The sequence below is a fragment of the Lagenorhynchus albirostris genome, chromosome 2, assembly GCF_949774975.1.
Source record: "Lagenorhynchus albirostris chromosome 2, mLagAlb1.1, whole genome shotgun sequence".
Lineage (NCBI taxonomy): Eukaryota > Metazoa > Chordata > Mammalia > Artiodactyla > Delphinidae > Lagenorhynchus > Lagenorhynchus albirostris.
Window position 1 is genome coordinate 44,236,572 of NC_083096.1, and position 15,515 is coordinate 44,252,086.

At 37.1% G+C, this 15,515-nt stretch overlaps 1 protein-coding gene across 1 annotated transcript in view; it reads right to left on the minus strand.

The window, feature by feature from the left end:
- Positions 1 to 15,515, minus strand: part of HMCN1 (hemicentin 1) — a 526,172-nt gene that overhangs the window by 42,232 nt on the left and 468,425 nt on the right. The window contains exons 98-100 of the mRNA XM_060131555.1: positions 11,522 to 11,584; positions 10,055 to 10,174; positions 9,019 to 9,153 (exon numbers count right to left, since the gene is read on the minus strand). Coding sequence (XP_059987538.1) covers positions 9,019 to 9,153; positions 10,055 to 10,174; positions 11,522 to 11,584 — 318 coding nt within the window. The remainder of the gene's footprint in view (positions 1 to 9,018; positions 9,154 to 10,054; positions 10,175 to 11,521; positions 11,585 to 15,515) is intronic.

Here is a 15,515-nt window from a genome sequence, read left to right on the forward strand (position 1 = left end):
GCTAGATAAGTGATAGAATTAACTGCTGGAGAGGGTTATTCTCTTCAACACTACTCCAAGGTAGAAGTTTGCTAGTGATTCAGAACTATGTTGATGCAAAACTTCTCTATTTTAACTATTTTATTTACCATATGGCTCCCATTCCAGTTTCTAGGAACTTTTAGCCCTGGAATGTTGTGGACAGACTGGAGTACTGAAGGTAGAAAAAAAAAATAATAAAGTTAAGTCTTCTGCAAGAACTTTTGCAATTTGACCCTTCTTCCCAATTTTTGCTGCTATTAGTCTGATGCAGGTGTTTATTACCTTGCACTCAAATGACTGCAGCAACTTTAGCTTTTCTCCTCATTTGTAGTCACTGCCAAATTAATCTTCCTGAACACCATCTGGGTCATAGTGCAATGGAAAAAAAACCCTGCAGGCATGAATTCCCCAAACTTGTGTGCACCTGCCTGTATTTTGTAACTTCTCTCCTTTCCTTCCTTTCATTCCAGAAAAAGGGAGACCACTCCTTCCATTTAAGAAGAGTTCCTCTATTTGAGTTTTTGATCTCTGCAGCCCATCTCCTCCTTCTTCATCACGATGACTGTGGTCCACTGATCATGCCCTCCTCTTCTGTATTTTTAATGCCCTTCTCCTTACTGTCATCTTTCCCACAACCCTGTAGACATAATCAAATCTTTCCTATCCCAACAAAATTCCTCTCTCAGGTCTCTACTCACCTCAAGCTCCTGCCACTTTTCTATTGTTCTATTACAAACCCTCAAAAGAACAATCTCACCATATTTTAGGCTCTTCATGTTCTAATCTTACATTCTCAAGTTCGAGATTTCCAATGTCTTATTTTGTTCTTGTTTTCTATTTCAGATTTTCTAATTTAATCTTTCAAAATCTGTACATGTCACATAAATGCACAAATGTGATAACATGTTTTCTAAGTTTAATTTTTATTTTATATTGGGCTACAGTTCATTTACAATGTTGTGTTAGTTTCAGTTGTACAGTCAAGTGGTTCAGTTGCACATATACATATATCCATTCTTTTTCAGATTCTTTTCCCATATAGGTTATTACAGATTATTGAGTAGAGTTCTGTGTGCTATACAGTAGGTCTTTTACAATTACCTATTTTATATATATTAGTGTGTATATGTTAATCCCAAACTCCTAATATATCCCTCCCCCCCCACCTCTCCCCTTTGGTAACCATAAGTTTGTTTTTGAAGTCTGTGAGTCTGTTTGTTCTGCAAATAAGTTCATTTGTATCATCTTTTTAGATTCCACATTATAAGTGATACCATATACTATTTATCTTTCTCTTTCTGACTTACTTCACTTAGTATGATAATCTCTAGGTCCATCCATATTGCTGCAAATGGCATTATTGCATTCTTTTTTATGGCTGAGTAATATTCCATTGTATATATGTGCCACATCTTCTTTACCCATTCCTCTGTCAATGGACATTTAGCCATTCCATATCTTGGCTATTGTAAATAGTGCTGCAATGAACACTGGGGTGCATGCATCTTTTCGAAGTATGGTTTTCTCTGGATATATGTATGGTTTCTCCATAGAGTTTTCCATAGTGGTTGTACCAGTTTACATTCCTACCAACAGTATAGGAGGGTTCCCTTTTCTCCACATCCTCTCTAGCATTTATTATTTGTAGACTTTTTAATGATGGCCATTCTGACTGGTGTGAGGTGATACCTCATTGGAGTTTTGGTTTGCATTACTCTAATAATTAGTGATATTTAGCATCTTTTCATGTGCTTTTTGGCCATCTTTATGTCTTCATTAGAGAAATGTATATTTAGATCTTCTGCCCATTTTTTGATTAGGTTGTTAGTTTTTTCATATTGAGCTGCATGAGCTGTTTGTATATTTTGAGGTTTATCCCTTGTTGGTCACTTTGTTTGTAAATATTTTCTCCCATTCTGTGGGTTGTGTTTTCATTTTGTTTATGATTTCCTTTGCTGTGCAAAACTTTTAAGTTTAATTAGGTCTTATTTGTTTATTATTGCTTTTATTTTCATTTTGTTTATGATTTCCTTTGCTGTGCAAAACTTTTAAGTTTAATTAGGTCTTATTTGTTTATTTTTGCTTTTATTTTCATTACTCTAGGAGGTGGATCCAAAAAGATGTTGCTGTGATCTATGTCAAAGAGTGTTCTTCCTATGTTTTCCTCTTAAGAGTTTTATAGTATCTGGTCCTACATTTAGGTCTTGAATTCATTTTGAGTTCATTTTTGTGTATGGTGTTAGAGAATGTTTTAATTTCATTCTTTTACATGTAACTGTCCAGTTTTCCCAGCTCCACTTATTGAAGAGACTGTCTTTTTTCCATTGCATAGTCTTGCCTCCTTTGTCATAGATTAATTGACCATAGGTTGTGTGGGTTTATTTCTGGGCTTTCTATCCTGTTCCACTGACCCATATTTCTGTTTTTGTGCCAGTACTATACTGTTTTGATTACGGTAGCTTTGTAGTGTAGTTTGAAGTTAGGGAGCCTGATTCCTCCAGCTCTGTTTTTCTTTCTCAGGATTGCTTTGGCTATTCAAGGACTTTTGTGTTTCCATACAAATTAAAAATATTTTTTGCTCTACTTCTGGGAAAAATGCCATTGGTAATTTGATAGGGATTGCACTGAGTCTGTAGATAGCTCTGAGTAGTATAGTCATTTTGACAGTATTGATTCTTCCAATCCAAGACCACAGTATATCTTTCCATCTGTTTGTGCCATCTTCAATTTCTTTTATCAGCATTTTAGTTTTCAGAGTACAGGTCTTTTGCCTCCTTCGGTATGCTTATTCATAGGTATTTAATTCTTTTTGATGCGATGGTAAATGAGACTGTTTCCTTAATTTCTCTTTCTGATCTTTCATTGTTAGTGTATAGAAATGCAACAGATTTCTGTGTATTAATTTTGTATCCTGCAACTTTACCAAATTCATTGAGCTCTAGTAGTTTTCTGGTAGCAAAATCTTTAGGATTTTCTATGTATAGTATCACTTTACCTGCAAACAGTAACAGTTTTACTTTTTGGACTTTTTTACTCTTTGGATTTCCAATTTGGATTCCTTTTACTTCTTTTTATTCTCTGATTGCCATGGCTAGGACTTCTAAAAGTATATTGGATAAAAGTGGTGAGAGTGGACATCCTTGTCTTGTTCCTGACCTTAGAGGAATGCTTTCGGTTTCACCACTGAGTACAATGTTAGCTGTGGGTTTGTCATATATGGCCTTTCTATGTTGAGGTAGGTTCTCTCTATGCCCCCTTTCTGGATGGAGCATTTTTATCATAAAGGGGTGTTGAATTTTGTCAAAAGTTTTTTGCATCTATGGAGATAATCATATGGCTTTTATTCTTCAGTTTGTTACTGTGGTGTATCATACTGATTGATTTGTGCATACTGAAAAATCCTTGTATCCCTAGGATAAATCCCAATTGATCATGGTGTATGATCCTTTTAATGTATTGTTGAATTCAGTCTGCTAGTGTTTTGTTGAGGATTTTTGTGTCTATGTACATCAGTGATATTGGCCTGTAATTTTCTTTTTTTGTAGTATCTTTATCTGGTTTTGGTACCAGGGTGATGCTGGACTTGTAGAATGAGTTTGGGAGTGTTCCTTCTTCTGCAATTTTTTGAAACAGTTTCCAAAGGATATGTGTTAACTCTTCTCTAAATGTTTGATAGAATTTGCTTCTGAAGCCATCTGGTTCTGGACTTCTGTTTGTTGGAAGTTTTTAAATCGCAGTTTCAACTTCAGTACTTGTGATTGGTCTGTTCATATTTCCTATTTCTTCCTGATTCAGTCTTGGGAGATGGTACCTTCCTACGAATTCGTCTGTTTCTTCTAGGTTGTCCATTTTATTGGCATCTAGTTGCTTGTAGTAGTCTCAGGATCCTTTGTATTTCTGTGGTGCCCATTGTAACTTCTCCTTTTTCATTTCTAATTTTATTGATTTGGGCCCTTTCCCTTTTTTTTCTTGATGAGTCTGTCTAAAGTTTTATCAATTTTGTTCATCTTTTCAAAGAACCAGCTTTTAGTTTCTTTGATCTTTTCTGTTGTTTTCTTCATCTCTATTTCATGTATTTCTGCTCTGATCTTTATGATTTCTTTTCTTTTACTAACTTTGGCTTTTGTTTGTTCTTCTTTTTCTAGGTGCTTTAGGTGTAAAGTTAGGTTGTTTTTTTGAGATTTTTGTCTCTTGAGGTAACATTGTATTGCTATAAACTTCCCTCGTAAACTGCTTTTGCTGCATCCCAAAGTTGCTGGATTGTTGTGTTTCTGTTTTCATTTGTCTCTAGGTATTTTTTGATTTCCTCTTTGATTTCTTCAGTGATCCATTGGTTGTTTAGTAACGTATTATCTAGCCTCCAGGTGTTTCTGTTTTTTGCAGTTTTTTTTCTTGTAGTTGATGTCTAATCTCATAGCATTGTGGTTGTTAAAGATGCTTAATTTCAGTTTTCTTAAATTTACTGAGGTTTGCTTTCTGGCACAGCATGTGATCTATTGTGGAGTATGTTCCATGTGAACTTGAAAAGAATGTGTATTCTGCTGCTTTTGCATGGAGTGCTTAAATATTAAGTCCATCTTGTCTAATGTGTCATTTAAGGGCTGTGTTTCCTTATTGATTTTCTATCTGAGTGATCTGTCCATTGAGGTAAGGGGGGTGTTAGAGTCCCCCACTACTATTGTGCTACTGTTGATTTCTCCTTTTATAGCTGTTAGCATCTGTCTTACATATCGAGGTGCTCCTATGTTGGGTGCATATATGTTTACAATTGTTATATCTTCTTCTTGTATTGATCCCTTCATCATTATGTAGTGTCCTTCTCTGTCTCTTATATCAGTCTTTAAAGTCTATTTTGTCTGATATGAGTTTTGCTGCTCTAGTTTTCTTTTGATTTGTGTTTGCCTGGAATACCTTTTTCCAACCTCTCACTTTCAGTCTGTACATGTCCCTTAGTCTGAAGTGGGTTTCATAGACAGCATATGTACGGGTCTTGCTTTTGTATCCATTAAGCCAATCTGTGTGTTTTGGTTAGAGCATTTAATACATTTACATTTAAGGTAATTATCGATATTAAAGTTCTTATTGCCATTTTGTTAATTGTCTTGGATTTGTTTTTGTACATCATTTCCCTTCATTTCTCTTTTGTTCTCTTCTGTTGTGATTTGATGACTATCTTAGAGTTGTGTTTGGATTGCTTTTTCTTTTTTGTATGTGTATCTATTGTAGATTTTTGGTTTGTGGTTACCATGAGGTTTTGCTATAGCAATCTATCTATCTATATAAGATTATTTTAAGTTGCTGGTCTCTGAATTTCAAATGCATTTCTAATGTACTGCATTTGTACTCTCCTCACGATTGCTGGTTTTGATGTCATATTTGTGTGTAGATGATTTGCTACCTTTACAGAATGTTTGCCTTTACTGGTGAGCTTTCCCATTCATAATTCTTTTGTTTCTAGTTGTGGCCTTTTCTTTTCTGCCTAAAGAAGTTCCTTTAGCATTTGTTGTAAAGCTGGTTTGGTGGTGCTAAATTCTCTTAACTTTTGCTTGTCTGTAAAGCTTCTGATTTCTCCATTGAATCTGAACAAGAGCCTTGCTGGGTAGAGTATTCTTGGCTGTAGGTTCTTCCCTTTCATCACTTTATCGTGCCACTCCCTTCTGGCTTGCAGAGTTTCTGCTAAAACATCAGCTGATAACTGTATGGGGATTCCCTTGTATGTTATTTGTTGCTTTTAATATTTTCTCTTTGTGTTTAATTTTTGTCAAGTTGATTAATATGTGTCTTGGTGTGTTCCTCCTTGGGTTTATCTTGTATGGGACTCTGTGCTTCCTGGACTTGAGTGAGTGTTTCCTTTCCCATGTTAGTGAAGTTTTTGGCTATTATTTCTTCAAATATTTTCCCAGGCCCTTTCTCTCTCTTCTCCTTCTGGGACCCCTTTAATGCGACTGTTGGTGTGTTTAGTGTTGTCCCAGAGGTCTCTTAAACTGTCCTCATTTCTTTTCATTCTTTTTTCTTTATTATGTTCTGCAGCAGTGATTTCCACTCATCTCTCTTCCAGCTCACTTATTCGTTCTTCTGCCTCATTTATTCTGCTATTGATTCCTTCCAGTGTATTTTTCATTTCAGTTATTGTATTGTTCAACTCTGTTTGACTTTAAATCTTCTAGCTCTTGGCTAAACATTTCTTGTATCTCAGTCTGTGCCTCCATTGTTTTTCTGAGATCTTGGATAATCTTTACTCTCCTTACTCTGAAGTCTTTTCAGGCAGATTGCCTATCTCCACTTCACTTAGTTGTTCTTCTGGGGTTTTATCTTGCTCCTGTGTCTGGAATATATTTCTGTTCCACCTCATTTTGTCTAACTTTCTGAGTTTGTGGTCTCCTTTTCTCAGGCTTCAGTACTGTAGTTCTTCTTGCTTCTGGTGTCTGCTCCTTGGTGGGTGAGGTTGGTCCAGAGGCTTGTGCAGGCTTCCTAATGGGAGGGACTGGTGCCTGCCCACTGGTGGTGGAGCTGGGTCTTGTCCCTCTGGGCAGGGCCATGTTAAGGGGTGTGTTTAAAGGTGGCTGTGGATTCAGGATGACTTTAGGCAGCCTGTCTGTCTGCTGATGGGTGGGGCTGTGTTCCTGTCTTGCTGGTTGTTTGGCCTGAGGTGTCCCAGCACTGGAGCCTACAGGCTGTTAGGTGGGGCCAGTTCTTGCTGCCAAGTCCTCTGGGAGAACTCACATTGATGAATATTCCCTGGGGTCTTTGCCTCCAGTGTCCTTGCCCCCACAGTGAGCCACAGTTGACCCCCACCTCCCTGGGAGATCCTCCAAGACCTGCAGGTAGGTCTGGCTCAGGGTCCTATGTAGTCACTGCTTTGCCCTGGGTCCCAGTGCATGTGAAACCTTATGTGCACCCTTCAAGAGTGGAATCTGTTTCCCTCAGTCCTGTGGAGCTCCTGTACTCAAGCCCCAAAGGTGTTCAAAGCCAAATGTTCTGGGGGCTACTCCTCCCAATGCCAGACCCCCAGGCTGGGGAGCCTGATGGGGAGCTCAGAACTATCACTCCTGTGGGAGAACCTCTGTGATATAATTATTTTCCAGTTTGTGAGTCACCCACTCAGTGGGTATGGGGTTTGATTATATCATGGAAGCACCCCTTCTATCATCCTGTTGTGGCTTCTTCTTTGTCTTTGGATGTAGAATATCTTTTTTGGTAGGTTCTTTTGGTAGGTCATTTTTGTCGATGTTTCTTCAGCAGGTAGTCATGATTTTGGTGTTTTCATGAGAGGAGGTGAGCTCAAGTCCTTCCACTCTGCCATCTTGTCTCCTCCCTGATCTGTGATCATATACTTTTAAAAGATTTTCTTAGTGCAGTTTTTTCTTCTTCTTTCACTTGGCTTCCCTTGTCCTCCCCTTGTCCACCAAAGCCAACTTACATTAACAATCTAATATAAATAATAACATATCTTTTTTATGTAAACCTATATCTCTTCCTAAATATATAAATCCATTTCCTTTTTCTTTGGTTATTGTTTGTTTTCCAATCACATAATCTTTTCTACACAAGTTGCATACACTCTTTCATATCTTTGTGTTCTCACTCAACAACGCCTCATGGAAATTCTAAGCCAAACAGTTGTTGGCGATTTGTCTAAGCCAAACAGTTGAGCTTCATTCCATTCTTTTTAATGGCAGCATAGTGGTTCATGGTATAGATGTACCATAATTCATTCATTCTTTCTCCTATTAAGAATTTCATTTTGTATCCAGTGTTTCTTCCTCTGGGAAATCCTGATAGCAGCTTTATTCATAATTGCTAAAATTTGTAAGTGCCAAGATGTCCTTCAGTAGAATGGATATATAAACTGTGGTACATTCATACAATGGATTATTTTTCAGCACTAAAAAGAAATAAGCTATCAAGCCATGAAAAGACATAGAATAATCTTAAATATATATTACTAAGTGAAAGACGCCAATCTGAAAAGGCTACGTACTGCATCATTCCAACTACATGACATTCTGGAAAAGGTAAAGCTAGAGAGACAATAAAAAGATGACGGGCTTCCCTGGTGTCGCAGTTGTTAAGAGTCCACCTGCCAGTGCAGGGGACATGGGTATGAGCCCTGGTCCGGGAAGATCCCACATGCTGTGAAGCAACTAAGCCCGTGTGCCACAACTACTGAGCCTGCACGCTACAACTACTGAAGCCTGCGTGCCTGGAGCCCAAGCTCTGAAACAAACAGAAGCCACTGCACTGCAACAAAGAGTAGCCTCCATTTGCTGCAACTAGAGAAAGCCTGGCGCAGCCCAAAAATAAATAAATAAATAAATAAATAAATAAATAAATAAATAAATAAATAAATAAGAGTGGTTTCTGGAGGTTGGGGGAGGAAAGGATGACTAGGTGGAACACAGAAGATTTTTAGGGCAAGGAAACTATTGCGTATGATACTATAATGGAGGATATATGACGTTATTCATTTGTCTAAACCCATAGAATATACAACACCAGGAGTGAATCCTAATGTAAACAATGGACTTTGGGTGGTAATTATGTGTTAATGTAGGTTTATCCTTGGTTTTTAAAAAAAAAAAAAGTACCAGTCTGGTGCAGGATGTTGGTAGCAGGGGAGGCTGTGCATGAGTTGGGGCAGGGAGAATATGGAAAATCTCTTTACGTTCTACTCAGATTTGCTGTGAATCTAAAACTGCTCTAAAATAATAAGTTCTATTAAAGAAGTCCTGCAGTAAATATTCAGTCTTATGAAATGAGTTTTATTAAATAGATTCTATTAAGATCATGCTGTATGATCTCTTCTCTCAAATATTACAGGCAAGTTTTATTCAAAACCACTTTGTTACAAATACTTAAAATAGCCATGGCATATTACATTTAAACATGTTACTAAGAAGCTCAATCTATTAAAGAGAGTTTACTCTAAGTGATTCAACAGGCAGGGGTTTTAATCTGTAATACAATGAAGATAAGCAAGGGCCTCCATTTGTATACCTTGACAACTCAGCCCATCACTGGTTCTTCGAAAGCCAGTTCCACAGCGGACCACACAGTGATAGGATCCAATGGTATTGTCACAATCCTGACCGGCATGGCAAGTGTGTCCACTCAAAGCACACTCATCAATATCTGCAACAAAGTGAGTCATTCAACTAGGGGGAACTGAAGAAAACCAACCAAAGAACCTGTTGTGAAACAGGGATAAGAAAAGCAATGAATGACACTTGAAATATACAAGAGCAAAAATGGCGAATTTTGGGGGTGTGTCATTTCAGGTGGGTTGAGTAGCTGACAAGCTCATAGCAGGACAGTGTGATGTCTTCACAGACCAAACCATCCAACAGACCACTTATAAATTAGGTGGCTGAAAAAAGGTACTTCTCCTTTCTGACATCTCAGTTTTTCATCTGTAAAATGAGGATAATAATATCCACCTCTCAGCATTGCTTTGAAAATTAAATGTTTATGAGGTGCCCAATCCATACTGGACATTCCATAAAAGTTACTCCTATGCCCTCCTATGCCCCTGCTCTCTCTCTCTCTCTTTAGCATTTAGAAGGGGGTCTCCTTGGGCAGAGAGGGAGAAATCCTTTCTTCTTTTCATCATTTTTAGTTTATTATACAACTAGGCTTTTATACAAGTTCTAACTTTGAAGCATACCTGGAATCTGATAGAAAAGTGTATATTTCTTTAACGTACCATGATTGTGCAATTTACTAAATTTCTTTATAACCTCTTCCTTCCTACTTTTATCCCTGTAAAAGGAGTATGATAATAGTCCTGCCTGCCTCTTCTCATTGTGTTGTGGGGATTGAGTGAGTCACTACAGGCATTTCTGTCCACAGAGCACCCCATATGAAGGCAGTGTGTGAGCAGTATTCCCTCTTCCTTACTTTTTCAACTTAATGAAGGTGGGGGCAGAAAGAGTAGGAAAGAAGAGCACTGGTCTACCACGCTTTTCCTAGGTCAGAGACTGCCACGTCCACTGCTTAAATGTGTTGATTAGACTAGACTTAGCTTTGTGACTACCTTGACAAGTTCTTCCATCCACAGCTATAGTGAGGCCTTTTGGGCAGGAGCAATAATAAGTTCCCATGGCATTGTGACAGATATGGGAGCAGGGATTCCCTGCTGCACATTCATCTTCATCTGAAAGAAGAAACAAAAAGACCCAATTAGTATGAAGAAGCCCTACTTTCAAGGAGTTATTAAAGTTGGTGAAAAGAGTTGCTTATAGAGGCCAATGAATGAATCAGATATAACAGGAAATGCTCTAAGTGCCACAGGATGGAAACACAAAATAAAAATTAATTTGGGGTCCTCAAATTATCTCTGAGTGAATAAATGGTTGGATTAATTCTAAAACAACAATGATGACAGCTGAAATATAATGACAATTTATTGTGATCTATATGCTTTTTACCTACATTAACTCATTCCTCAACATTCCTAGGAGCTAAGTATTTTTATTCCTATCTTCATTTGCATGATAAAACTGAGGAACAAAGAGGTTAAGTAAATTGCTCAAGGTCACATAGGTCATTATTTGCAGAGCTGGGATCTGAACCTGGGCAGTGTAGTTTCTAAAGACCACCTTTTTACCACTATACTACATTACATTGCCTACCAGCAAAAAGAAAGGCACTGTGGGGCTTGCCTGGTGGCTCAGTGGTTAAGAATCTGCCTGCCAGTGCAGGGGACAGGGGTTTGAGCCCTGATCCAGGAAGATCCCACATGCTGCAGAGCGACTAAGCCCGTGTGCCACAACTACTGAAGCCCACATGCCTAGAGCCCGTGCTCCACAACAAGAGAAGCCACCACAATGAGAAGCCCACGCACCGCAACGAAGAGTAGCCTCCACTTGCTGCAACTAGTGAAAGCCCATGTGCGGCAACAAAGACCCAACGCAGCCAAAAATAAAAAAAATAAATACATAAATTTATTAAAAAAAAAAAAAGCAAGGCACTACGTATGCTAACTTGAGCTCCTCAAGTCATTTACTTAGCTATTTACTTATCCGTGACCCTCTTGCACAGGTACTTGGATGGCACAAGGCTGCTTTAGTCATTAGTCCTCCACCCACAATCCAGCCCTATCCTACGATTAAGCAATTCTCAGGTTAGGTGACTTAGAGTTGAATTACTGCTGTTCCACATTCATGGCAATCAGGTGGCCAGACGAAGTCCAGTGTTTTGTCCCTGTGTTCCCTCTACCCCTTTACTTGACCATGATCCTTGACACACTTGATTGTGGACTAATCGGAAGAGCAAGGGCTTTGTATCTATCTTAAATTCAAATCTAGCTCTGCCACTAGATAGCTGAGTGATCTTAGGCAGTTAACTTCCTCACATCTCAATTTCTTCACCTGTAAAATGGGACATTTATAGGACTGTTGTGATTCTTAAATATCTAGCAAAATGACAGTAAATGTCTATTAAATGGTAGCATTAACAGCTTAATAAAAAATAAAAATGAATAATTTATTTCCATACTTACCAGCACAAAAGGGTCCAACTGAATCTAAGGCAAACCCAGAGGGGCACTGATTACTGCGATCTCCTACCATAGAGAGAAAAGCAAAATTAACTGGCTTGTTAGAACATTAGCATCTTGTTTCTCCCCAGGACCATCTTCTCTGGGAACATATGCCAAGGATGGAACACATGACACAGCAAATGCAATAGGTGAAAACAAGCAGAATGGAAAAGTTTTACTGTTTCTCAACCAAGAACTAAATGAATCATAACACAGAGATTGTTGGCAAGCAGCCAGCCACTGGAAGCAGATTTTCTGTTTGTTGTTTACATTAATCAAAAGAAAATTAATTACTCTTTGATAATCAATATGAATGCCAGGCATAACCACAGGCAAAGTCCTATTCTTCCAGCCATTTACTTATTCTGTTTGTTCTAGAAGTAGGATTGCTATTTTGAAGCCACTTAAAATAACCTATGCCAGTGAAAAACAAACTCTAGCGAAGAAACCCTCTCCTTTTGTAGATCTCCTCCATTTGTACTGTGAAGATTCTGGGTCTAAGTCCTCCTAGGTGTAACCAAGTGTTTTCCTTCCTGGTAGTCAAAGCAAGAAGAAACAGGCATATCATTATAGCAATAGAATAGATTTAAGTTAGATGTCAGAAAAAAAACTATTAACAAGAATAAATAGGTTAGGGAATCTCCTTGGAAAGTAACTCTGTTTTGACTGGTGTTAAGCCATTTAGCAAATATTTTTCAAACGTTATTGAGATGCAAAAACTTAAAGGAAACATTTTTCAAGTTAACAAAGTAATCTCACACACACACACATACACATACCTTAAAAGACAATCACTGATATAACAGGTAGATTTCTGTCAAGGGAAATTTTATGTTCAATTCATATTCAATCTCTTAGAAATTATCTTAGATTTTCCTTCAATTCTAAATGCATGAAACTATTTTTACTCTTGTTTTAGGTGCTCTTCATAGAGGGAGTCTGGGCATTCATTAATTTTTCAGATTCATTCTACTTTGGATAGTCTCAATTACAATATTATTTAAGCCCTGCTGAAAACATGAAACTGTTCAAAACTCTTCTGTACATTTATATATTTGGAGGGTGGAAGAAACATGCTCCAATGAAAATATTTCCTTGACTAGAAAGCTAGAGCCCTACTTGCTATTTCTAGGCAATCAAATTGCTATAAACCATGAAGCGAAAGCAGAGAGGTTCATGATCCATTTCCACCCTGAGTGTAAACATGACCCTGAGAGCATCCAAGCCTTCCTGCACCTTCAAGGGAATGGGGACAGCATGGATGGGATAGAAACGTCCGGAGCATGTTGCTAAATGATTGTTGAGTGTCATACAGTACTGTGAGCTTCATGTGCTGTATTTCATTTAAACCTCAGAACTGCCCTACTCCCATCATAACCAATTTTCAGATGAAGAATCTGAGACTGAGGACATGTACACTGCTTAAAGTCAAAGTGCTAATATAATCTGGAGCAAGGATTTAGATGCAAGTCTGTGGGACTTTCAACCACTGAACTCAAGAATACGATTCAGGTGGTGATTATAATTCATGCTTCATTTTTATTTACTATTCAAACATTTCTTAATGCAGCCAGTATGTTGTGTACAGCACTGTGTTGGGGACGTAGTTGTGGAAAAATGTGTAACGTAAACATAAATTATTATCTGATAGAAGCTTTAGATTTCTGGTTCTAAATGGGGAGATATCTTCCATGGAGTGGCATCTGGGAAGGTTTTTGGGAGAGACTTTGGTTGTCATTATAATGACATGATTTAATAGGGAAGCCTATTTAAATTTAGGGAGTGGAGAAGACCCTGGGGAAGGTTTTAAGTATTGCAATATGTGGGATAACGATGCAAGATGAAGATGTGTCCCTTGCCCTGAAAAATTGTCGTGGAAGCGAGAAAGCTGTTTGTAATTATCTAAGGCTAGAACCATCTTCCATATATTAAACGGTTTCTTTGTGTGATTAAAATATACAATGAACTTTCCAGAAATGCAGCTGTCATATAAATGGGTGGTTGATTGTACATTGTTTTATTCAGAACATTACCAAGAATTACTCAATGTTTTTTAAAAAAAAATCACACTGGGCCTCTAAATATTGGTTCAGCCATGTAAATACTTCTCTCTTAACTTCCAGTGTAGTAATGTCTAAAGATTTTCATATTGAAATACATAATATTTTGTTATCAACTATTTTCCTTTTATTTATTCTTTCTGTTGTAATTAAATCATGTTATTTTGAATTATATTATGATTTACTTTTTGACATAGTAGGGAGACAATACAAAATATTTGTTTGTGTTACAGTAATGTATAATTGTAGAGACTTTAAAAAGTATAAAATTCCCTGTAACCTTGTCACTTGGAACAAACTACTGCCAAGATTTTGGTGCTTTTCCCTGCAGTCACTTCCATCAGTATATACTTCAAAAAATTAAGTTAGGATCCTTTACAGACTAACAGTTGCCAAACTTTACTGATCGTAAAATCTCTTGGAGAGCTTATTAAAAATATAGATCCTTCTGGTCCTACCCCAGTCAGAATTGCCAAGGAAGAAGCCTGGGAATCTGTGTTTTTAACCAGTATAAAGGTTTCCTTACAATCACTGTGATGTGGGCAACCCAGGTTTGGATCATATTGTGTACTATTTTTCAATGATTGTTATGTCATGTACATTCTCCTTTGTCACTTGTTTATAGCTATATTTTCAATACCTAGAGCAGTATCTGGTATACAGTAGGTACTCAATTATTTTTAAATGAATAAATAAGCAATCATTAGAATACTTTTGAAGGAATATTTAGTTTAAGAGTTTATCATACATCTGTGCCATCATTTACATATTTACCTCTTTCAGGACATTTATTCTTGGCCATTTCTGTGATTTTCTTAGGGCAGACTCCTAGAATGAGATAACTAAAAAGATGTGAACATTTGAGTGGCTACTGATACATACTGTTTTCCAGAAATGTCAAATCTACAATCTCTGCTGGCAGTGTAGGAGGGTATTTGTTTCCTATACCTCTCCACTACTGAGTGGTTATCCTATATTTTAATCTCTGACAATGATAACTGGAAAACGGAACCTCATTGTTTTAATTTATATTTCTTTGCTTATTAATGAGGTACAGTTTTTCACATTTATTTTGTCATTATTATTTCTTCCTTTGTGAATTTCCTGTTCACAGATTATGTATTTTTCTATTGGGGTATTTGCCTTTTTCTTATTGATTTTTAAGGTTCTTATATATATTAAGGGTAATCATAGTTGTCCATAATATGTAATGCAAATAAGTTTAAATATACACAAAGAAAAACTATATATTTTGTTTTTCTCCCATGAGGAAGCTTTATCTCCTTCTGATTAATTTGTAAAACTATAAATATTTTTTATAACTATATTTTGAAAATAATTTAATTTTAAAGATATGAATTCATATAATTTTAAAAAATTTCTATATTTGTGAATTGTCTTGACTAGTAGTTTCCAAATGCCAGAGTAAAGACCGCTTACAATAGAATCATTTAATTTTAAAGATATAATTTTTAAAAATTTCTATATTTGTGAATTGTCTTAACTAGTAGTTTCCAATGCCAGGGTAAAGACCGCTTACAATAGAATCATTTAGGGGCTGTGTTAAAAATACAGACTCCAAGGCCCTACCTACCTTAGACTAGCTAAACTAAAATCTTTGTACCTAGAAATCTGAACTTTCTTCAAGCTCTCTGCAATTCCAATTGCATTGTAACCATAGGTTTAGTCTAGACCCAACAAAGAGAAAGAACATGCTGGTTAAGCAACTAAGAATGCAAGCTTGCTCCCTGGTGGTCAAAGAAATTGCAGGTACACAATTCTTGCAACTCACAGGAACAATATCAACAACAAACGGGCACCTACATCAGATGTAATTCATAGAATCATAGCATCCAAGGATAGTAAGGGGTTTTAAATGTCCTATAATGTTTCCT